The 24,165-nt window shown below is 42.1% G+C and overlaps 1 protein-coding gene across 2 annotated transcripts in view; it reads right to left on the bottom strand.

Annotated features, from left to right (window-relative positions):
* Positions 1-24,165, bottom strand: part of OCA2 (OCA2 melanosomal transmembrane protein) — a 158,381-nt gene that overhangs the window by 108,865 nt on the left and 25,351 nt on the right. Inside the window, exons 3-9 of one of the 2 annotated variants that reach the window (XM_079972593.1) lie at positions 17,336-17,434; positions 17,027-17,218; positions 12,717-12,774; positions 10,568-10,640; positions 4,198-4,355; positions 2,401-2,483; positions 1,264-1,417 (exon numbers count right to left, since the gene is read on the bottom strand). In XM_079972593.1, the coding sequence (XP_079828719.1) occupies positions 1,264-1,417; positions 2,401-2,483; positions 4,198-4,355; positions 10,568-10,640; positions 12,717-12,774; positions 17,027-17,218; positions 17,336-17,434 (817 nt within the window). Of the gene's footprint in view, positions 1-1,263; positions 1,421-2,400; positions 2,484-4,197; positions 4,356-10,567; positions 10,641-12,716; positions 12,775-17,026; positions 17,219-17,335; positions 17,435-24,165 lie in introns of both variants that reach the window. The other variant, XM_079972592.1, reaches the window with a different exon arrangement.

Genomic DNA, 24,165 nt, shown 5'->3' with positions numbered 1-24,165 from the left:
GCGTTATCAGCACCATACTCTAACCAACTGAGCTAACTGGCTACAATTCCCATAATTCACAATGGTTAAATGGTGTCTGTTTTTACCCTCTTTTTTGTATGGTTTTTATGGCATACTTTATGTATTACTGCTGTGAACTGCTTCAATATTCTTCTCTTTATGTTATAGCAGTATTTAAATCATTAAATAGTATCTGTGCATTGGCCATGTTGGTTGGGATGATGGGGTTTGTAGTCCCACAATTTCTGGAGGTCACCATGTTGGCTATCCCTGATCTACTTGTCCTGCTTTGATGCAGAAGTGTTCAAAATGGCAATCTGTGCTCTGGATACCTCAGCTTCAAGCGTCATGCAGGTACCAGAGGTAAGCCACAGCTCCCTACATCAATTAGATTATAACATGCTATGAGCAGAGAGGGAAGGCACGAGCAACATGGTTTCTTGAGGCGGGTATCTTCGCTTGCTCTCCTCACGGACTTGCACTACAGCTTTTACACCCTTCTGATCCATAAAAGGTAAAGGGACCTCTGACTGTTAGGTCCAGTCGTGGACAACTCTGGGGTTGCGGCGCTCGTCTTGCTTTACTGGCCAAGGGAGCTGGCATACAGCTACTGGGTCATGTGGCCAGCATGACTAAGCCACTTCTGGCAAACCAGAGCAGCACATAGAAACGCCGTTTACCTTCCTGCCAGAGCGGTACCTATTTATCTACTTGCACTTTGACGTGCTTTTGAACTGCTAGGTTGGCAGGAGCTGGGACTGAGCAACGGGAGCTCACCCCGGCGTGGGGATTCGATCCGCTGACCTTCTGATCGGCAAGCCCTCGGCTCTGTGGTTTAGACCACAGCGCTAAAAACCAAAACAGATTCCAGTGTGACTATAAGCAGGCAGAGGTGTTTAAGCAAATTCTCATTTAGTCACTGTGTTCCTGTCAAAGATGTGTGGGATTATGCCAGGACTCAATCAATGCTTTTTAAGTTGAGTATAATTTGTCATGGAATTGAGACCTGATATTACATTCAAGTTTCAAATCCCATAGAAATGGCGGATTTAAAAACTGAATGGTTACTGGAATTGAATTGGAGCTACGATGAAAATTGACTGAGCCCGATATAAAGCAGAAGATGTGCTTAGTAACAATGAACTGACAGGCAAGTTTTCTTCTTGGTATTTCTGAAATACATTAACTATTCAAAACAATTCTATTCCTATTTCTCATCTCGACTATTTTGAGTTTTTTTATATTAAAAAAAAATATTCTTACCTCAAATATGATGAGCACATAAACACCTGCTAAAATGACTGAAGCAATTGTGACTTGAGCCTCTACATTTGCATGAAGATATTGATGAGTCATGGAAAGAGGAACGGTTTCCAATTCCTGGAGAAAAGCTTGAATACTTATGGATGTTTCTTTACTGCTGAAAGATATTTTTTTGAAAAAAAACAACAACACTGTTTGACAGAACAAAGTGGAAATGCTAGAAAGCTTTATCATATTATTATTTTTACACTTTACTTTCAGATAGCTTTCTCGAAGCTATTACAGGCAACATCATGACTTAAACTGAGATCATAAAATATTAAGAATTTGATTTAGTTCACTTTCACAAACGATGCAAACACCTCTTAGTCCAGAACACAAAACTTCTTAAAGTCACAAATGTGGGAGAGAAGTCACATAGAAAATGCAAACACATACATACACTTTAAGCATCACTCATGAAGATAGATTTCTTTTCTTTTTCTGTTACCTGAAGCATTTGCTATTATTGGGTTAGGGAAATAGAAGAAGGTGCCTGGGTGGCAAATCTTCTTCCCAAGAAGAAGAACAATGGAGGAAAGGCCCCATAAGACAGAGTTCTGCTACAACTGGTTACCAGGACTGAATTCCCTCTGAAGCAGGCTTCCTCAACCTCGGCCCTCCAGATGTTTGTGACCTACAACTCCCATGATCCCTAGTTAGCAGGACCAGTGGTCAGGGATGATGGGAATTGTAGTCTCAAAACATCTGGCGGGCTGAAGTTGAGGAAGCCTGCTCTGAAGAGTTGCTGTACATGTGTTTGGATGGGATATTATGGCTGTGCAGTAGTTTTATGCAAAAGTGAAAGGCAAGACCCATGGGTGAAATCCAATGTCACTCTGTGAGGTGCAATGAGATCCCCCTTCCGTACCTCTCTTCCTCAACTTCTCACACTTCTTACAATCTACTCTGGATGATGATCCCCCAGCTCTCCAGAACAGATTTTGGGGGTGCAGAACAGATTGCCACACAAAAAAGTCCACTGTGCAAGCAGGGATCCACAATTGGATATCCCCCACTGTTTCCATGATTTGAGCATCTAGTAAATTAACATTACCAAAAAAAATCAAGTGCTTTTTTCTGGATTCACAAACCAACCTGCTTAACATCTCAAAAGTTCGTGACACAATAACTTGTTCGTTTTTTCTCAGATTTAAAGGCAGGGTCCAATTGTATAAGATCTGCAAAAAAAGAAAAGACGTAGCATGAATAAGTAAGAGATTAATGCTGTTGCTTGATTTCCCTTGCCACAGTGTATTTTTACGAGTTGCTAATTTGATGGCCTGATTTTTACGAGTTGCTAATTTGATGGTCTGAAGCTGAGACTCCAATACTTTGGCCACCTCATGAGAAGAGAAGACTCCCTGGAAAAGACCCTGATGTTGGGAAAGATGGAGGGCACAAGGAGAAGGAGACGACAGAGGATGAGATGGTTGGATAGTGTTCTCGAAGCTACGAGCATGAGTTTGACTAAACTGCGGGAGGCAGTGGAAGACAGAAGTGCCTGGCGTGCTCTGGTCCATGGGGTTACAAAGAGTCGGACACGACTAAACGACTAAACAACAACAAATTTGATGGGGGAGATTCTTTATAAATGGACACTTTCGGAGAACTTTTCAACCACTGGGTGTTATTCAGATTTTTGTGCTATCACAAGGATTATTGTTAGCACAAAGGGAGATACAAGGTACAGTATGTCAAATGGCCAAACACTTATGCACGTTCATTAAACATCTGTTTTCTTGCTGCTCTATAAAACATGGATGAGGTCTACCTTTTATATCAAAAGCAGCATGCAGGGGAGAGGAATGAACCCTGACCTCCTCTGTTTTAACTTGACACCATGAAATTAACTTTTTCCCAAGCCTGGAAGTGAACCAGGATGGAGAACAACATCTTAACAAAGCCAAATATGGTGATAAGGTACAGTTCCCAGGATCTGTTGGGGGAAGCCATGGCTGGCAAATGGCCATAGGAGGGCATTAGTGTGCAGATGTGACCATAGTTAAAGGTTTGTTGCAAATGTGCTAATCTCAACTACGTTGCTCCTCCCAGTGACATAGCGTGGGTTGCCAATGTCCAGGGGTACACAGAGAGTGGGAGGGAGGGAGGGAAATTGACAGGGTTGTGCATGCAACTACCTAACAGCATCCACATCACTCAGGAGATTACAGCCACAGAGATAAAGGAAGAAGAGTTGTTCCATTGTCTGGAGAAGCTACTTCCTGGTCTGCACGGAGAAGCCATTTTTGACAGAAGCGCACAGAGGCAGCGCTAGGTGTTGAATTTTTGTGCCCCTAACAATCTTGCACCTGGGGCAACTGCCTCTGTGTGCCCCCTGCTATGCCACTGACTCCTGCTCGCTAGTGTGTGGGAGAAACAAAAGCATGACCCCTGGCTTAGAATTCTCTCCAAACCAGGGATCATGGTTTGTTTCGTGCAAGCAGTCCATGATTAGTAAGCAAAAAACAAACAAATATTGGATACAGAACACACAAACCTTCCTCTGAAATAGATATACCGTATTTTTCGCTCTATAAGACGCACCAGCCCATAAGACGCACCTAGTTTTTGGAGGAGGAAAACAGGGAAAAAAATATTCTGAATCTCAGAAGCCGGAACAGCAAGAGGGATTGCTGCGCAGCGAAAGCAGCGATCCCTCTTCCTGTTCTGGCTTCTGGGATAGCTGCGCAGCCTGCATTCACTCCATAAGACGCATACACATTTCCCCTTACTTTTTAGGAGGGAAAAAGTGAGTGCTATAGAGCAAAAAATACGGTAGATTTCAACCTGCACTGCCCTGCCCTTACAAATATAGTGCAAATAATAGTGAAATAAGAAATATTTCCTTTTGTCTTATGACCATAAAATGAAAGCAGGGTATTTGAACTTTACCTGCTGTTGACGTCTCCTTCTTGGACCAGAGTCTTCTACCTGTCCAATCTGAACTACAACGTAATCCTCCGGTTGCCGACCAGCCACATCTGCCACAAAGGGCCCTGCCAGTTCTACCTTTAGAAGGGCAGAATTGCGAATATTGCTGAAGTTCATAGCTGTTGGCAAGACAGTTAAGGACTGCAATTTTGTCTCTGAAGGGAAGAGCCTTTGGGGGATTATCTCATCCATGATGCCACAATTAAAAACAACAGCAGTGCCAGCATTCTACAGTAATGCCAACTAATTTAACATGGCTTGAATACCTATGTAGCTAAGAGGTTGAAAAACCAAAGAGCTCTCATTTCAAAGGATTCAAAATAAGAACATCCTAAAAGGCCTATATAAAAACATGCTATGCCAAACCTTATTGACCAATCCTTGATGAATGGATATAAACATTTAAAGCATGTGTTTGCAACCTGGTTCTCGTGTTATTGGAATCCAACTAGAGATCATTTGGAGGGATCATTTTCAGTTTCGTCCAATGTTTGTTACTTGCAGCACTGCTTCCATTCCGCTGCAATTCATCTTCCTTCAAAAACTACGCTATTTATCTTGCTGTCTGCTGTGGTAAAATTACATACCTTATGTAATTTCCATAACTGATTCAGTAAATTATGTAATTGCATAGTCATTACATTGTTCCACCCCATCCATTTCAATGCAAATGAAAAGCAATGCAGATTCAGGGGTGGGAATATAATTATGTATCATTTGCAGATTATAAGCAATGACAGTGAACACATACCCTCCAACATTTCTCCAATGAAAATAGGGACGTCCCATTCCATAATGATAATTTACTATTTATACCCCACACATCTTACTGGGTTGCCCCAGCCACTGCAGGCAACTTCCAACATGTATAAAAACATAATAAAACATTAAACATTTTTTTAAAAATCCCTATACAGGATTGCCTTCAGGTGGCTTGGGGGTTGGATAACTCCATACCCTCCAACATACCTCCAATGAAAATAGGGACATCCTATGGAAAAGTGGAACATTCCGGGATCAGATCAGAAACTGGGACAGCTTCTCTAAATCAGGGACACCCCTGGAAAATAGGGACACTTGGAAGGTCTGTGAACACCACTCGTATTCTCCAGATTCATTTCTATCCCAGACATGAGACAAGAAGGTGAACACTGGCAATTTCCACTCCCATTTCCATTTTTGTCAGAATTATCCAACATCCCAAACTCCAGCTCCCACCAGTCCCAGCCAACATTAAGCTCCTGAGAGTGAAAAGTGGGATATAAATGTCAAAAATAAAACCACCAGCTGTGTGGAGTGGAGTCTGATGATTCATGTCCCAAGGTTGCCTAAATGAGACAAAAAGCAATTTAAAACAGTCTCGTCCTTACTGAGCTATATTGCTGGTAAGCGGTACTTTTTAAAGTTTTCAAGCTATTTATTTTGCTTCTTCAAGCTAAAAAAAGATCAAAACAATATCCACTATGAAAAACCATGATGTTAGCCTGGGTGAGAAAATTAGTAAAGCAATAAATTCCAAACAGTCCTGTCTGAATTTCACTGAGTCCTTATTTGGACAATAACATGGTGGGAAATCATTCTGTTATTATCATTTTTTTAATGTCACCTCTTTTCCATTATATTCAATAAAATCTGTTTAAAAGTACCACCAGATGAGTGTGGAGCACAGAATTAGACTGTATATTTAAAGCATATATAATGCACACATATTTTATATAAAGCTATGCACTTTAAATGTATGATGTAGATGTAGTCATGTTTTTTCATTCTGAAAAATTGAATTGCTATATAAAAAAAAAGATTAAGAATGCAGCCAGGCAGTAATAATTATACCCATTTTGAAAAACTGTCCACTATAAAAGTTTAATCTTGCAATATTTAAGAGGGGTAGGAATAATTGCTACATTTTCCAGGGCCAGATGAGTTGGAGACTACACAGTTCAAATCCTATCTCAACTTTGAATTGTGCTTCAGAATGGTTCACTGGCCTATATTAATTAACCTAATGGCCTGGGACACTTTGACAGCCTGTAGCCAGTTTTATGAGTACAGCCAATAATTTGTATCTGCAAAAAGCTTCAGGTGCACATAATTACAGCCGCTTCCTTTTTCACAATATGACTAAAATATACCCTGTAATTACACAAATGGCACGTTCAGAAACCATAACAAAGGAAACTTAAAATTACAGAAGGAAAAGCAAACTTCATTTTCACAATGTCTTACACATATAAAACAAAGTGGTCAATACAGAGTGAGCTGAAAGCTCTTACCTTGTAACACATATAAAATGGTCTGTCCTTTGCAGACCTTCTTTGAAATGCTTAACCAGTAGGCCCATTGGTTAAGTGTTATATGAGACAAGCTTAGGGTTGCCATATTTCAAAAAGTTAAATTCCTGATACCTACAAAGTTGTTGAGCTTTTCCATAATCCGGGTTTCCCCTGGCATTTTGCCACTTCGGCAAAATTCCCCCGGCACCATTTTTACACCCGGAAACCAGGACATGTCAGGAAAATTCTTGACATATGGGCAAGCCTAGACAAGTTTAACTAGGTTCTACATGCAAGTAGCTCATGCAAAAGCATCAATCTCTCTGTGTGTAAATACGTATGCAAATTCTCCCACACCTCTAATTATTTCTTTTCAGTATATTGTATTTCTGCACAATTATTCCTGCAGGGTTTGCACAGAGAAAGGTGAATGATGTATTGTTTTGCATTCATGACACTATGGGACATAACCTTTGCATTCCCCATTGTCTCGCTTCCTTATAACCCCAAGATATTTAAGCGCCTCTCAGACCTTCACACATGGAGGGAGGGAACAGGATCCTACATGATGTCCCTGCACCTTTACTTTGACATATTCTGCTGAAGGGCTGGATTCAACCTATGCATGCATCACTGTGTATGGTGATTGTGTACAGGAGGGCTTTTCAGACAATCAAGGTAGGTTCACTGAGTGCATATAGAAGTGGAACAAACAGCCCCATCCCTGAAGGCTAGCATTTATTTGCTTAACATACGGACTGCAAAAAGCAGAATCCCTAACCCTGCAAACAAGCCTGTAAATCTGCACATACAGTCAGGCCTTATGAACAAACAAGAATCCTTATTGCCTTCTCTTTTCAGAGAGTCTATTTCTAATATGGCAATTTGGCTTGTTCCAGCCCTGGGTTCTCCATTTGCCTGCATAAAATATTATAATTTAGCATAGATTAGAGCAGAAGTTATTAGGGACACAGCATGAAAGGAAGTGCGGTAATGGATAGGAAAGTAGACCAAGTAATTCCGAACAAGCCAATAAAACTAAAAATTGCTTTCATTATGGCAGAAAGCAGACATATTTTACAGTCTCCTCTAATTCATTTATTCATTTGCCCAAAGCGTTTGAGGCACTGGTGGTGATTTTAAGCCCTGAGATCACTAAGGATTATCAGGTGATTATATCCTGGTGGCCCTATGTGAGGGGAAATCTGCTCTTGTCTAAAGGGGAGAATTGGGATCTCCTTCCAGTTCTCAGAGATGCTTCCTTTCTCGGTTACTGGTGCCTCATGTTCAGCATAGATACTTGGATTGATCTGTCCAAAAATACTTTACAAATAACACTCCTAGCGCAAGCTCTCTGTCCAGTAAAAGCCTTTTCTTGCAATTGTGCACACTGGAACCAAACACTTCCCATCATAAAGTCTTTGAGCTTTTAAGCCAATAAGTCACAGATGAAAAAAGAGGAACAACAGCAACCTCGCCATTTCAGAAAATTACACTAAAGCTATTTAATTTGAATCACTGCCAAGGTGGAACTCAAATGCATTTGCGATCAAAATAGATTCAGAGCAAAATCTTAATAGACATGGAAAATTCCCATCGGTTCAAGGTAGCATTTGTAGGCCAGGGTCAGAGGAGGCGTGGCTGGCTGGCTTCACATTGGAGAGCAGCAGCCAAGCCACCTCAGCACAGAGGACCAAGCATGCATTAAAGGGATGGCAAATCAATGAAGATTGATAATAGTGGGGGGAGGGAGGAGAGGAAGGGAACAAGGTGATTTGATGCCGTGCCAGATTAATCACGGCACAAATGGACCATCTCCCACAGTGATGCTGGCTGAAGGGAAATGTTCCAGTAGATCACTCTCGGTTAAAAACAGAACAGTGATTAGCAAACATTTTTTTAAAAAATAAATGTTTGCCCAACACGTTTCTCTGTATGTAACCATTTCGAGAGCGGTAGCTATGTTGTTCAGTTGCAGCTAAAGCAATGAAGTGGTTTGTTGACACCATTAACAAACTTTATTACAGCAGTCCCTGGATGCTTATGCCATAATAGCATGTCTTAGAGCATCCATATAAGAACATAAGAAGAGCCTGCTGGATCAGGTCAAGGCCTACCTGACCCAGCATCCTGTTCTCACAGTGGCCAATCAGATGCCTGTGGGAAGCCCACAAGCAATGTTAGTCTTTAAGGTGTCATTAGACTCTTTGACGGTTCCACCTCTCTGAATTATTCTCATCATTCCTTTATGTAAAGGTAAAGGTAAAGGGACCCCTGACCATCGTGGCTGTCTCTGGGGTTGCGGTGCTCATCTCGCTTTATTGGCAGAGGGAGCTGGCGTACAGCTTCCAGGTCATGTGGCCAGCATGACTAAGCCGCTTCTGGCAAACCAGAGCAGTACACGGAAATGCCATTTACCTTCCCGCTGGAGTGGTACCTATTTATCTACTTGCACTTTGATGTGCTTTTGAACTGCTAGGTTGGCAGGAGCAGGGGCCGAGCAACGGGAGTTCACCCCGTCGCAGGGATTCGAACTGCCAACCTTCTGATCGGCAAGTCCTGGGCTCTGTGGTTTAACCCACAGCACCATCCTTATTCCTTTATGTAGCACAGGGATATTGTCTTCTTCAATTCAACTACCCAACCACACTGATTCACAAAACAGAAGAAGAGGGAGAAACAATAACATTAAAAGTATGTCTGGGGAGGATTAGTTATGAGTGAAAGAAACTGTTGGTTTAGCATGGAGGAATGCTGGGATGCCAACATGAATAAAATATTGGGGGGTGGGGCAGGTAAGCCCCACACCACATAATCAATCACAAAAACATGGCACAAGAACACCATTTGAATGGCAAAACCCATTAGCGGGGGGGTGCTCAAATATTTCATGAGGGGGTGAAGGGACCTCGACCCCTAACAGTTGGCTCCAATAGAGGGGTGTGTCAGATCCTCAAACTCTATGGGGAGCACAAGGTAGGGTGGAAGACAGCAAAACTCAGTATAGATCACGGTATCGAGAGGAAGGCTGTCCCCTGTGGGCCTAACTTTACAAAACACTTTTGTTCAGAATGAAGACATTCAATATGCTTATGAACTTGCCCTCTCACATGTTGAAGCTGAATTTGGGTCCTGCACCAGCCCCACCACAGCCTGCTCAGATTCCTATCAGACTGGCAGGTTGCCATTGCTAATTAGTGAGTGAAGGGGCAAGGAGGAAGAGGGATAAACTTTACAGTGCCGTGTTGACCACACATCCAAGTCACAGGATGCAGCAGCCAAGGGAGGAGAGACAGTATTCCAAACAAATCATTAGACGTCACTACACAGATTCAACACATGTGTTTCATGGCTTGGCTGTCCCAGTTCCCCATAACTGTTCAGCCTCTGGGATGTGCACAAACTCTCTTCTTTTTCCCCATCACCCACCACAACTTAGCAATGGCAGCCCTGCTACCCAGTAGTCAACCCATATGCAGAGACAGTAGCCATGTAGATCTTGTGCCTGATAGGAAAGTAGCCTATTCAGGAGCATCGTTCATAGGATTCTGGTTAGCTTAACATCTGTCCCAAGAAACTGGTGGAAAGCATTGTTCAAGATAAAATAACCAGTGTTATATAAAGCATAGACAAAAACTGCATGCTGTTCCCATTTGTTTCGTTGCTCTCACCCACACTTACAAGCAACCTCACAAAATTTACACTTCTGGAATTTCACTTCAGTTTTCACCCACTTTACTTTCCCACAGAGAGGCAGGAGGCATCTAAAGGAGATATAACAGGAAAAAACAGACCTTTGCAGTCTTCATTATCACTTGGATAGCAAACTTGGGAAACAGATTTGCAAATGAATTAATTTGCTGGTTTAGAAGCGGTCCCACGAGGCAGCGTCAGGGCCTCACAAGAAATAAATCACTGTCAGGATTTAATTTAGCAAGCAACGAGTCAGCCATTTCGTATCAACCATCTTTAAATCAGCCTTCTGTCAGTGATTATTTACTAAGCTGCTCCACCATTTTGTTTTAAAAACAACAACAAAAGTAATTGGTAAAGGATACTGTAGATGTCCGTAGGTGACACAGCCAGCATCTGCCAAGGTGCTCCATTTTCAGGGTGAATGCTAAATAAAATCTGAGGGCACATTAAAAGGTTATGTGGGAAACTGCCGAACTGTTAAACAAACTGCCTCTAAAAAAGTTAAAACCTGCAAAAAGGAGTTGTTGCTTTTATTATAAACTCCTAAAGTCGGGTCCTGTTGCTTAGGCCTTACACCCAGTGGCGTAGCGTGGGGGGTGCAGGGGGGGCCGGCCGCACCGGGCGCAACATCTGGGGTTAGGGCAAATCCACGGGTTAGGGGGCGCAAATCCATGGGTTAGGGGGCGCAAATTACTTGCCTTGCCCCGGGTGCTGACAGCCCACGCTACGCCACTGCTTACACCCCAAACTTACAAGATTGTATCCAATATTAGTCATACTCAGAGAAGACCTATTGAAATAAATAGATAGAACTAACTTGGGCCTGTTAATTTCAGTGGGTCTACTCTGAACAGAAGTGCAACCCATACATACCAAATTGGCATATGAATGAAGAAGGGTTCCACACATTGTTTACTTTTATCATCATCATTAGTTAATTGTCTATATAACATTAAGAGCACCTTTGAGCCTCTTGCATACACACTCTTGAGTTCACACATGAGTCTTATGAACAAGGGATTAAAAGCAGAGGAGAGTCATTTTTATATAATCTAGCCAATAAAGTTTTTATGTTCAAATGACAGAATCTGGAAAAGCAAAGTGGATTTCAGTGTTGTGCATGAAAACACTCCTAGGTTCCTTACCCAGGTCTCATTTTCTCCCTTCTTTTATAATCCCTTAGTAACATTAAAGTACAGGAAGTTAGAAAAGCCATTTTTATATTATCCATATAAAGTTCTCAATGCTATGTTTAAAGGAAAAGGAGAGGGAACTATACATTGCATTTTATATACAGATTTTTTTTGTATTTGTAATTCTCATCTGAACTGACTTGCAACTAATCTCTTGTGTCACTTGAAAATTTATCTTAACTTACACATTTAATAAAGTATCAGTTGAATCTAGCAGTTCAGTCTTTTGAAATGCATTTTAAATTAATCAGTTGTACCGTCCTGTATCAGGGATTCAGCTATACAGCTGCAAATAAAACGTTTTAAGTGTGTTGTAAAGTGCAATATACAAATGTGACACTAGATGGCGAAGTGAGCTACAGCAAATTCAATGTATTTTTCAAAACTTTTTTTTAAAAACAACAAAAACCATTTTCGCAACAGGTTTTTTTATGTGTGTGTATATTCCACCCAAGTCACCATAGGTCCTTGCTGGATGTTTCAGCCTAATTTAGCTTGTAATCCCTATCCCCTGATCCAAACCAGATGTTTGGAAAGATAAAAATTTGGGGGAAAGAGCTAAAAGGATGTTTCAGACCAGGGTTAACCAACACAGTGCCCTTCAAATGATGTTGGACTACAACTCCCATGATCCCTCATTGCTGGTCATCTTGGCTGGGGGGGAGGGGAATTGGAGTTCAACAACATCTGGAGGGCATCACATTTGGTTCCTCCATTTTAGGTTGTCTGCCTTTAGGGGAATTGAGACATCCAATTCTTCTGTGTGGTTAATCTTAACTTGCATCGGTTCAGAGAGATCTGAAAGCCAAGGGGAAAGGGCACTGCATTGGTAAAGGAACACTTTTCCAGCATCAACTGGGAGTGTGAAGAACAGGTGGGCATGCTCCTAGGCTTCATATGAGATGCTATATCCTATTTAAAATCATGGTCCTACTGCCAATGTTCAGGCTGAGTGCAGATGCATTTGAATAGCCAAAACAGCACCAACCATGCACAAAAGAGAACCTTTACAGTCTTGGGGAAACCCCAAGTTTTGCAGATGTGGGGGGGGGGAGAACCCTAAGGAGAAACCCAAGCACAGACCAGTGAGAACTGAGCATGCCCAGTACCCATGGAATGTTGACTGACTAGGGCAGGGAAGAGTGGAAGAGTGGGTGGAAAGGGGGAATTGAATGGAATATCACAGAGATGGGCACTGCTGACTGACTATAGCAAGAGCGCACTGCAATGTTTTTGCTGTATGTCCCATTGTATTATCAGATTCAACTTTGGTAAGTACCGCCAAATTACTCTGAAATTTTGGAAACCCAGTACTTACAGAGCATACAACTACAAAGATGAAAAGCCCAGAAACTTTTAGGAATCTTAAACAGCATCTGAAAAAAAGAAGAAAAGAAACAAGGGAGAAGAATTTCACAGAGAAAGAATATGAGATGTGGGTATTATTCTATTAATCACAAACTTGTAAGGCCAGCAGACAGAGTTTAGGTCATACAAAGGATTCTTTGGGGAAAGCAATGTGTTTTAAATGTGCAGCCATATATTAAAATTACATGCAACAGTTCTTTTGGTTATAGAGCTGCTTGCCTTCACTTTATGTCAAGGTTCCCTCTCATATATTTAAGCATCTGCTTTTATTATAATTGTATGGGGTTTTTTCCACATTTAAAGTATTTATTTTACAAATGTCATTATGTGAACTACAACTGCATGCAGTATATTAAATACAAGGCTAACTTAATCTTTTCAAAATAAGATTAAAATTATGGTTACTAAAAGAGGCACCCAAAATGACAATAAAAGCTAGGAACCATTACATTAATCCTTTAAAAGTCCAGAAGCACTTGTCCTTAAACAACTAAGTCATCTTGGCAAATTGACACAATGACACTGGGAGAGGGGAATGCAATTTTATTAATAAACTGTAGCACTTAGAGCATTTCCCCCCAACAACAACAACAACCACCACCACCCTTTGGTGCTTAGACTTTTATGGATTCTGTGCTTTTAACAGCTTAGCAAACTAGCCATGGTCAGACCTTGACTTGCACACATTTGCTGTCCCCATGACCTTCACAGCAATTCTAATCTGACATAGAATTGCAACCCTGTGACAAAAGCTAGGGAAATTTAAAAAGCCAATGGAGCATCTGCAGTTTAAGTGAGATGCGGCAAAAAGGGGTTGCACATCCACATTTTTTTATTTCCAAGTTAAGTGCAAGTTGGGAACTTGCATGACTCTCCACAACAGGACGTCCAACCGCAGAAAGCGTCACTTTTTCAGGCCTCCACAGGGAAATGTGGAGGCAAGCAGGCAGAGTTCTAATCTGTTATGAACAAACTTGACCAGCTTTATTCAAAGTATTCCACTGCAGAATGAAGTCAATATACAGTTTTCCATATTTCTAGCACCAACTTGTGTCCTGCTTTGCAATACGCTAGTCAGCTTTTCTATTGAAATTGCATGTATGCCCCTGCAAAAAAACAACAACAAATGATAAGCTAAAAGAACAGTAAAGTGGTACCTCGGGTTAAGAACTTAATTTGTTCTGGAGGTCCATTCTTAACTTGAAACTGTTCTTAACCTGAGGTACCACTTTAGCTAATGGGGCCTCCCACTGCCACCACATGATTTCTGTTCTCATCCTGAAGCAAAGTTCTTAACCTGAGATACTATTTCTGGGTTAGCAGAGTCTGTAACCTGAAGTGTCTGTAACCCGAGGTACCATTGTAATCTGTAAGTAAGAACTGTGTTCTTGAGCAAGAAGTCTGAATAATGTTTTCTGCTGAGCAGCATATTTGTATATGAATTTAAGAACGTAGTGGGGGAAGCCCTCAACTTCTAAACTGACTTTCTTTGCCTTTGGTAGCATTACCATGTAGCCAAATCTGATCATCTGTGCAGTATTGTGACACCATCACATTCATCATGCGATCCCTGATTGGCTGGGATTGCTTTAGGAAGGATTAGGAAAAACCCTAACCTAAAAGTCTTGCCTAAAGAAGGAAAAGGGAAGAAGCTAAGGTGATTGGAGGGGGCGCTAAGGTGTCAATGGTTTCCTCAATTTTTGTCTGAACTGGCTCTAAATATTATAAACTTGAAAATATATAATATAGATAAGCCAGAATCTCTCTCTCTTTTTTAATGTATTGGATCATCATGCATAACGCACCACGTAAAGTTCCATTTATCACATACATGCCAGCATTTTCTAAACAATTAGTTTAGAAACAAGGTTCAAAACAAAATGCTTCACTTTAGGTCAGGATTTAGTTTCTTATCTGTGATGCTTACTGTAACGGCCTTGAAGATACAAAATTATTGTCCCTATGCGATCATGCTAGCAAGCAGTATTATTGACAATACTTAAGCTCCTTAAAAGTCTTCCCTTACTCTTCCAGGGATAGGAATAAAACAAGTGAATTGCAGATAAATAAATATCTATGTTGACTAGGCAGGTTGTTTAAGCAGCAAAGAATGTTCCAAGGTTCATTTCAACAAAATGGAATGATGCATTAAGCATGAGCAGAGAGACTTCTGGGATCATAATAGCAAATCTATTTTTCTCTAATATTCATAGCAGCACTTTTAAGAGGTTTGGGGCTGACATTTCTTTCCGCTCCTGAAAGTACTACTTTAGACCTCAAAATCTGAGCCAGCAAGACATTAAACTTGCAGGAGAGATATGGACAGATGTCCAAGTCACCCTTATCCTTGCACACCAACCAATACATGTTTCCCCATCTTTTCTTTTCCCATTTGTACAGGTGTAGTTCTCCTGAGCCTGCTATAACAGGTAGGAATCGTTCCCTTGCCCTTCCCATTGAACTGTTCTCCGCAGAAAAGCACACGGCTGCTCATCTGAGGTGCTTGGACTCAGGCATTCACTCTGCTTGCTCTGCCCCTTCAAGGCCTCTGATCTCTAGCTAATATTCTTGTTCTTTAGGCCTTCAGCATGCATGGCTCAGAGCACTCAATCGAGTTTTGCAGATTTAGGCCATCTCAGCAACTGGCAGCCCTAGTATGTTTATTCAATAATACGGGATCGAAAATATTTTGGGGAGCAATTTGTCAGGAGCACCTTTCTTCTGCAGCATAAAGGAAACAATGCCGGCATAGCTGCCAACTGCTCTATGTAACTAGGGCAATTGCATTTCACTGTGCTTACACAGCAATGATACAGAACAAGGAAATAGCCTGCTGCTTCCAATGCATTCATATATCCATAATGAAAATAGAAAAGCGAAGGTTAAGAAGGAAAGGTACCAACACACACAAATATTGGGCACAGTACATATCATTAGCAGATACTAAGGGTTTTAATCTTCCTTCTTGATAACTAGGCTATTGTGTGTGTGTGTGTGTGTGTGTGTGTGTGTGCGCGCAATTAACCAAATTAAATATTAGCTGCTGCATTTATTATAACTGAATGGAGTATGGACTGTATTCCGGTTAGTTCATCAGATGTGGTAGAGTCTGCACTTGCTGCTCAGATTAAAAATGAGGGGGTGTATTGTTTGGAACCATCCCACTATATCAAGAATGGGAAGTCTGTGGCTTTCTGAAGTGTAGGTGGGTTCCCACGAGGCAAGACATGGTGATAACAGCAAGAACCTTTATTGAACTACATAACTGGGAAACAAGGGCAAAGCAACTGCTTATATACATTCCTGAAAGCCTGGGCCACTCCCACTCCAAATGTGATTGGCTGTGAATCAAGAGTTCAAGGGCCAATGGCAGAGGCCCAAATCTTGAAATGTTCTGTGATTAGGCATCATGTATCAAATCAGAACCCAGGAGCTCAGAATCTTTAGTCCAAACTTTAGTCCAAACTCAAACACAGACCACTGAATGCATAACACTCCATGGATAGTATGTATCCAATAGCAAGTGAGCAGCATTCCACCTCCCCTTGTCTCCCTGCACAACCACCTCCACCCAAATCTGCTCCAAAGGGTCCCCCAACCACCTGGAGCATATTTTTAGTGGGGGCAGCAGGGAAGAGGAGAGCAGGGCAAAGTTCTGTTGAGAGAACAGGAGCCTGTTGTGCAAGCAGAAAGCCAGCATTGGACACAACCCCATCTCTCACCAAACTCAGCCATCATGGCCAATGGTCAAGGATGATGGAAGCTCCAATTACATCTGGAAGACCACCGGCTCCCCCGCCCCCATCTCTGAACTAGATGCATGAAAACTTCCTACTTCACTTTGTCTTACACATGTATCTCCTCCCGTCATGAGTTATAGATGCTTTCGTGCAAGAAAGCTAAGAAGCTGAGTTTTAAACAGAAGCATAAAGTGACAGATCACAAGATGAAATACAGACAGCACTACTTCCAAACATGAAAATCTGCAGAGAACCAGGTTTTCTAGTCACATAAACTATCATGGCTTAGAAGTGATTGCCTGCTTAGCCTCTACTGTTGCATGGACCTATAAATCTGAACAGATTTTATCATCGGTTTCATTGGTGCAATATCCTTGAAATCAATGGCAAGATATGACACAAAAATATGGAGTGTTATTTTACTCATTTGTTGAAACCGGGGGGGGGGGGGGTCCATTTCTTGGCAATTTCCCTTAGCCCTCAATACTGGCAAAACAAAACAAAAGGTTTGGGCTCATACCTCATCTTGGTTAAATTGAATTTGACATGGAAGTTGTCCAACATTTCACATTTCTCTGAGGAGGAAGCAGATCTGGACAAGCTGGGCATTTCACTTCCCAGATGGGACCTTTGCTCAAACTCAGCAGAGCTGTTTTCCCAAGAGTCATCATCTGTGGTAAAATCTGTGTTATGAACAGCCATGCATCTTAACCTGAAAAAAACCATTGACAAATATTAACACACACCATAGGCTCTACTGTTCCATGCCATTGGTAGGATGCGAATCCTGAGACATCGAGCAACAGCAAAAAGCTGATCTCCTACCCACCCATTTTCTTGTGGGGAAACTTTCAGCAGAGGCGTCCTCTCCGTAAAGCAATTATCTTTGGATCTTGTGCTGAAGAATTTGGGCAAAGAGAAGTGATACCTAAAAAAAAACAAAAAAAAACCAAGTAGTTAATTTCAATTGTAATCACCTCCACATAGCTGTACAAATGGTTGTTGTTTTTAACCATTGCTTGTGGTTAGTGAGCACAGAACTTAACCACTAGTCCTGGTTTAGATGACACGTAAGAATAGGGAAAACATTTGGTTCACAGTGAAAGGTAAACCTATAATTTTTACTGTCTGAAACAATGCATGAAACCGAAACACAGCCATCATTCAGAATGCACAGTTCTCTTAATCTTGCAATGTAAGTTCTCCAGGCAAGCAATGTGTACAAAAATGTATACAGTAGAATAATGTGCGCCTAGAAATGAATACACATGGGGAAATTGCTTTGCACCAAAATGCTGACAAATTTTCCAGAGAGCCATTTTTTTAAAAAAATGGCAAACTGGTGCGAAAATGTAGAGGGCTGAACTTATGTTTGGAAAAAATGAGGAACTAGAATTGTCAGATTTTGCCACACCTAAAAGCATACGAACCCAAATCTTAGCCTAACTCATTGCAGAGCAGCAGCCAAAAGGACTGGGAAAGAGCAGCGAGCCCATACATTCCTGCAGTCCCAGTAAGCCATAGCTTGGTTTACTAAGTTGTGCAAACCAGGCCTTGACCAATTAGATGCTAGACGAAGTTAATGAATTCACCTAAGGTGTGTGTTACAGCAGGCAAGCAAAATCATCTCCATTGTTCACTTCGGAACTTCTCCGGATGTTAAGTGCACTTAATGACTACATTCCAGATGATTGTTGTCCTCAGATGCAAGGACAACGACTCGGATGAAATCAGAGGTCAATGTCATAAGAGCTTCCCAGCAGATCAGGTTCAAAATATTTGGACGCAGAAACGCATTAACTATGCAGAGCCCAGCTCATTATTGGACCTAACTGAATTCTTATTATACGTGAAACTAATCTTTCTTGCAAGTGTTCAGATGCTACAAAAAGCCACCCACTGAGATATTCTCATAAAATTACCAGACATAGGTAAAGGTAAAGGTACCCCTGCCCGTACGGGCCAGTCTTGACAGACTCTGGGGTTGTGCGCCCATCTCACTTAAGAGGCCAGGGGCCAGCGCTGTCCGGAGACACTTCCGGGTCACGTGGCCAGCGTGACATCGCTGCTCTGGCGAGCCAGAGCCGCACACGGAAACGCCGTTTTACCTTCCCGCTGGTAAGCGGTCCCTATTTATCTACTTGCACCCGGAGGTGCTTTCGAACTGCTAGGTTGGCAGGCGCTGGGACCGAGCAGCGGGAGCGCACCCCGCCGCAGGGATTCGAACTGCCGACCTTTCGATCGGCAAGTCCTAGGCGCTGAGGCTTTAACCCACAGCAGTTTTAAATACCTGTTTCTTCATTTCTGTTGAAATGAGGGAGCAGTTGGTGCAGACACAACACTAGAGTTGTCCAGTCACACACTGGAGAACAAGGGCTTTTAATTTCCCAGTACAGTGAAAAGACAAGGCAGTAGCAGCTTATTCTGTCCCCCAGACTTCTCCCTTACCTGCTGTGTTGCACACCTGGAATCCTGCTCATTATCACTTACAGGAGATGAGACAATGCACAAAAGAATCACAAAAGGGAGTGGCATTTGCCTTTGTATCCTACTGCATTAGGGAATTTCAAGGTATGTGTATAGGGGTGTGAATTGATCAGAAAATACAGCATAGGTGCCAACTCCCCTGGGGCCCAAGTACCCACAAATTTTGGTGCACGCTGCATGGTACCCACAGCCCCAGGCACTCACTGTTGCGGGGTCAGGTTGGCACTCCTGTACGGATCCAGATTTGGCACTTTGCAAAGCAGCTTGCCTAGGTCAAAGGCACTACAAAGGCTATCCAATTTGACTCACCCACCTCTTCATTTCCCCTCCACACATTCACTACTGGGAAATTTTAGAATTTAGGGTTACAGCTTTTCCCGCTTTTGATAGAAGTATGCCGAGGGGTGGGACAGTGGCTGGAAAGACGTGGCGAAAGTAAGAGATGGAGGAGAAGGGGGGGAAGAGGGGTGATTGAAGGGTGGAGCAGGGGAAGAGTAGCAAAATGAAAAGTAAGCGTGAGATGGAGGGAACAAGGAATTAAATGGAGCTAGGGGAAGCTGAGGAAGAGAAAAGAGAGGAGACAGGAAAGGTAACCGGGGGAGGGCAGTAGGAGGATGCTGTGCCCCCTGGCAACCCTAGAAATAGACCCCCTCCTACTTGGTCCACTGCTGCTGCAGGACCTGCACAAGTAACACTAATAATGATCATTATTAGCATTAATATAGAGTTAATATAATACAGGCAAAATATAAATGTCTACCTAGGGATAAACCACCCCCTTACTTTTTTGGTACACCCCCAAACTTTTATTGAAGGTGGGCTTTATTTATACATTTTTAGAATGACAAAAATGGAGATAATATCTCACCCTGTGCTACCTAAGCTGAAAACCTATTTCATTCAGCTGGTAAAGGTAAAGGACCCCTGGACAGTTAAGTCCAGTCAGAGGCGACTATGGGGTTGCGGTTTCAGGTTGAGGGACCTATTCAGATGGACAAACATGCAAAATATATGAATTCAATTCTATATGCTTTACTAAATTTGTAATATATTTACCATAAAATATATTTTAAAATAATATATATATATTTTAAAAAACCACCAGAAAATGTGTTCGAAACTTGGTTTCACAGTATTGATCCATCTGAAGGCAATTTTGAGCATTGGCTTGCTGAAATTAAGTAATCACCACCAGCCCTTGGTCTTGGAGAGCAGTGAAGAAGAGACTTTCCAGACTCTGCAGGGTGGGATAATGTTTTTCTTGCTTCTCCATGTTAACATTAGCTACTTGAAGCCATCTATTATTCCCCTTGGAAAAGGGGGCAGGCAGATGGCTTGGTTGTTTTGTTGCTCATCCAGTTGTTCCAGGTGTGTTTTCAAGCCCTCGTCCTCCAAATGAATCATTTGAAAAGACCTTAATGGAGCTTGCATTACAACTCCTAATATATGAAAACCATCTGATCATGAGCTGGTCATTTGCAGGCCTTATAAATTAATCCAGCATTCTTCACATGTCAGAACTCAGAAACTGCCTGAGCGTGAACAAAAACCCTAAACACAACCTCAGCACAGAGTCTGCTCCTCGGCTTTATAACATTACCTTTTAAAATGCTTATTCAACAAACTGGTTCAAGGATTCTGACAGAACATTAATCATATTCAGAGCCTTTGTTCCCTGGGAGATAGAGCCAGAGACCTTTCGCTACACTCAGAATCGCTAGGGCTGTTGTTTGGACTGAGGGGATGGGGTAAGATTCAAGTGCCTAGGAAACACAAGCCTTGATAAAGCTCACTGACAATCTGCACAGTGTTCTGTTGACTTGAAGGGCAGCTGGATGAAACTAGAAAGCAGAAAGGAAATTCAAGAGGACTGGAAATCTTCAAAACTTTTCCACTCCATTTCAGATGAATCCTGCAAGCAGCATGAGAACCTTATCCTACATCGGGGGTCGTGTTAAAGCTATGCAGACCAAATGGGAAACCAGGAACTTTGTCTCTCAGTCTTGGGAGTGGGGAGGGTTCCCAGCCTCTGGCAGGACTTGAAACTGTGTGTGAAGACAACTATGTATTGTCTTATGCTTCGGCTTCCTTGGGAAGTGGCTGCTGTGATCATCTTTCCAGTTCTCTGGGCAGAGAGGAGGGAGGGAAGGTCTTGTCTTCTGTAGTAACTCAAACCAGCAATCTCAGGAGTGTGTTTCTGGGTTGCGTGTGTGCTTTTGCAGACATCCACGAGTCCACTGGGGCTGCTGCATTGCCTGGCATGTCTTGTTTGTGTTGTGGGGGGCAGTGAAATCAGGAATAACTTTCCGACAGTAAGAGCTGTTTGGCAGTGGAATGGACTCCTTTGAGAGGTTGTTGACTCTCCTTCACTGGAGATTTTAAAGCAGAGGTTGAATGGCCATCAGTCTTGGATGCTTTAGTTGAGATTCCTGCATTGCAGGGTGTTGTAGATGATGACCCTGGAAGTCTCTTCCAACTCTATGATTCTATGAAATCACAGTCATGTCCCTGCACAGACCCTCTTGGAGCGTGATGCTGGCAACCCCTCCATCGGAGGCTCAAGTTGTATATACAGTATGTGTAAATAAACCATATAATATAAAGATATCACAATCTCTGCTGTGCCTCATTTCCAAAAGGAAACACAGACCCTGGGTGAACCGCTTCTGGAGCTCTCAGGAATCATGCACCGCTCAGACATTGGGAGTGGCATATAATAATAGAATTTGGTGTACATTGCACCAGCGAGTGCATCTCCTCAGTGTAACTGATGTGTAGGATCGGTCAGTAAATATTACACTGTTCGGGTTACAAGTTCATCAGAGATAGGTGATTCTCTCCCTACAATTTTGTAGCAGATAAGGGGTGGGGGGGTGGGAGAATATATGACAAGAAACAACCGTTGCTTATAATTGTAGCTGTCACATTTAAAACAGAGAGTATTGCCTTGTGGCATAAAATCAATCCATACTTCCTCCAGGGCAAAACACAAGGCTAAACTAGAGTTCTTTATTGTGGCTGTAACACTTGCCACTTGGGCTAAACAGACAAAGGCAAAAATCAATTCCTAATGTGAGCACGGGAAATTGCCTCATATTGAGTCAGATCACTAGTTCTATCTAGTTGTCTACACTGACCATCTAGTTGTCTACACTGACCGACAGAAGTTTTTTAGTGTTACAGTGTCAGAAATTTTTCTGACAGGAGACATTCCCCAGCCCCAGCTGAAGGATAGATTCTGGGACATTCTGCATATGAGGCTACAGACTTTCCCCCTTAACAGGGACCCATTCCGAGCCCAGTTTCATACAAACAGATATATATCCATTATCCACATAACTTTTACATGACTATATAGAACCTTCAAATGTCTTCTGGCTGTTCCCTCACTGCGAGAATTGAAGCTACAGGGAACCAGGCAGTAGTTCCTAGCCTGTGAAACAGCCTCCCATCAGATGTCAAAGAGATAAATGTGATATGATAATCTTTATTGTCATTGTCCCATACAGAACAACGAAACTGAAAAATCTACATAAGACATTCAAAAACCAACAAGCCTGCTATTCCAGCCATCCCAACCTGGTTGTAAATAACTACACAACTTTTAGAAGACATCTGAAGGCAGCCCTGTATTGGGAAGTTTTAACGTTTGATGTTTTATTATGTTTTTATAAGTGCTGGAAGCCACACAGAGTTTCTGGGGATAGCCAGCCAGATGGGAAGGGTATAATAAGTAGTAGTAGTAGTAGTAGTAGTAGTTGTTGTTGTTGTTGCTGTTGTTGTTGTTGTTGTTGTTGTTGTTGTTGTTGTTGTTAGATGGGGAAAGGTGCACAGCTAACCTGTACCGTTTCTGTACCAAAGCAAACAAGCCCATTTCATGTATGGTTTTTCTGCTTCTGTGTGACAGCAAAAATGGGGCTAACCAAGTACTTAGGTGCCCAATGTGGATGGGCTTGGTGGGTCACACATGCACTTTCAAGCCAAGTTTACAGTTGAATATCAGCCGTTGCGCTGAGGTGCATAAGGAAACTCAACAACCTCTTAAAAGACGATTTAAAAGTTGAGCCCAAGATACACTGTTGTTGCTGTTAATAATTTGGTGCCAAGCAAAGGTTATATGCTCCTCTCAGATGAGGCACAAGATGTTGATCTAAATCACAGGTCATTGCTTTAATATCGCCTCTGCAGTATCAGTGGCACAAATCTAATTAATGTCTCTGGAAGTCATTGAAGAGTGAGCTAAAGAGGTCAGGTGGGAAGGAGACTAAGCAGCAAACTGGCTCAACACAATATTGGGAATTTATTTATAGAGTAAATGGAGAGTTGGCAAAGCAGGTGTTCAATGTTACAAAATGTGCCAGCTCTAAAATATTCATAATTCACAGTCCTCTGTTCCCAATTTCACCTACCATTCACCAAAATGCATTCGCACACCCAGTAGATGGGATATGTGCAGTGCCACCAGTTTTCCAACCATTCAGTTTCCATGTTTGTTCCCCCACCCTGCCACGTTGGCTGAATTGTTCGAAAACATCCCATCTACCATTCCTCACATCTGGAATGATGTGAAAGCAATGGAGCACTAAGTGAAGAAATCAGATCCAAAGCAGCATTTTGACGGACTAGGCCAGGGTTTCCCAAACTTGGGTCTCCAGCTGGTTTTGGACTACAACTCCCATCATCCCTAGCTAACAGGACTAGTGGTTAGGGATGATGGGAACTGTAGTCCAAAAACAGCCGGAGACCCAAGTTTGGGAAACACTGCTTTAGAGAGAGACACAGTTCATCCAATGAACCCTCATGTTTTTTTCTTACTAGTTGGTGGTTTATAAGTACCATTATAAATAAAATTAAATAATGCAACGGTAATGCCATTTTATAGAGAGCATCGTCTCAAACTGGGGCAACTGTAAACAAAATCAGAGTTAGGTCCGAGGGAGGCCAACAACACTGGCACTCAAATCCCGCCAAAGTCCCTAAACACAGCAGATGATCCTGGGTGAGTCACCAGCTTCTGCATTATAGACAATAAGTAGTTAAGCAAGCCAGGATTATACGTAACACAGCACAGTCGTCAATTCTAAAATGAGAAGTTGCAAAGATCAAGCTGCACTGGAAGCCACAGCCTGCCCAGGAAGCCTTTGCAATTAGATGAATTGGAACTAGTTGTAA

This window comes from Podarcis cretensis (genome assembly GCF_951804945.1).
Source record: "Podarcis cretensis genome assembly, chromosome: 4".
NCBI lineage: Eukaryota > Metazoa > Chordata > Lepidosauria > Squamata > Lacertidae > Podarcis > Podarcis cretensis.
Note: the sequence above shows the minus strand (reverse complement) of the source record. Positions and strands in the feature narration are given on the sequence as shown.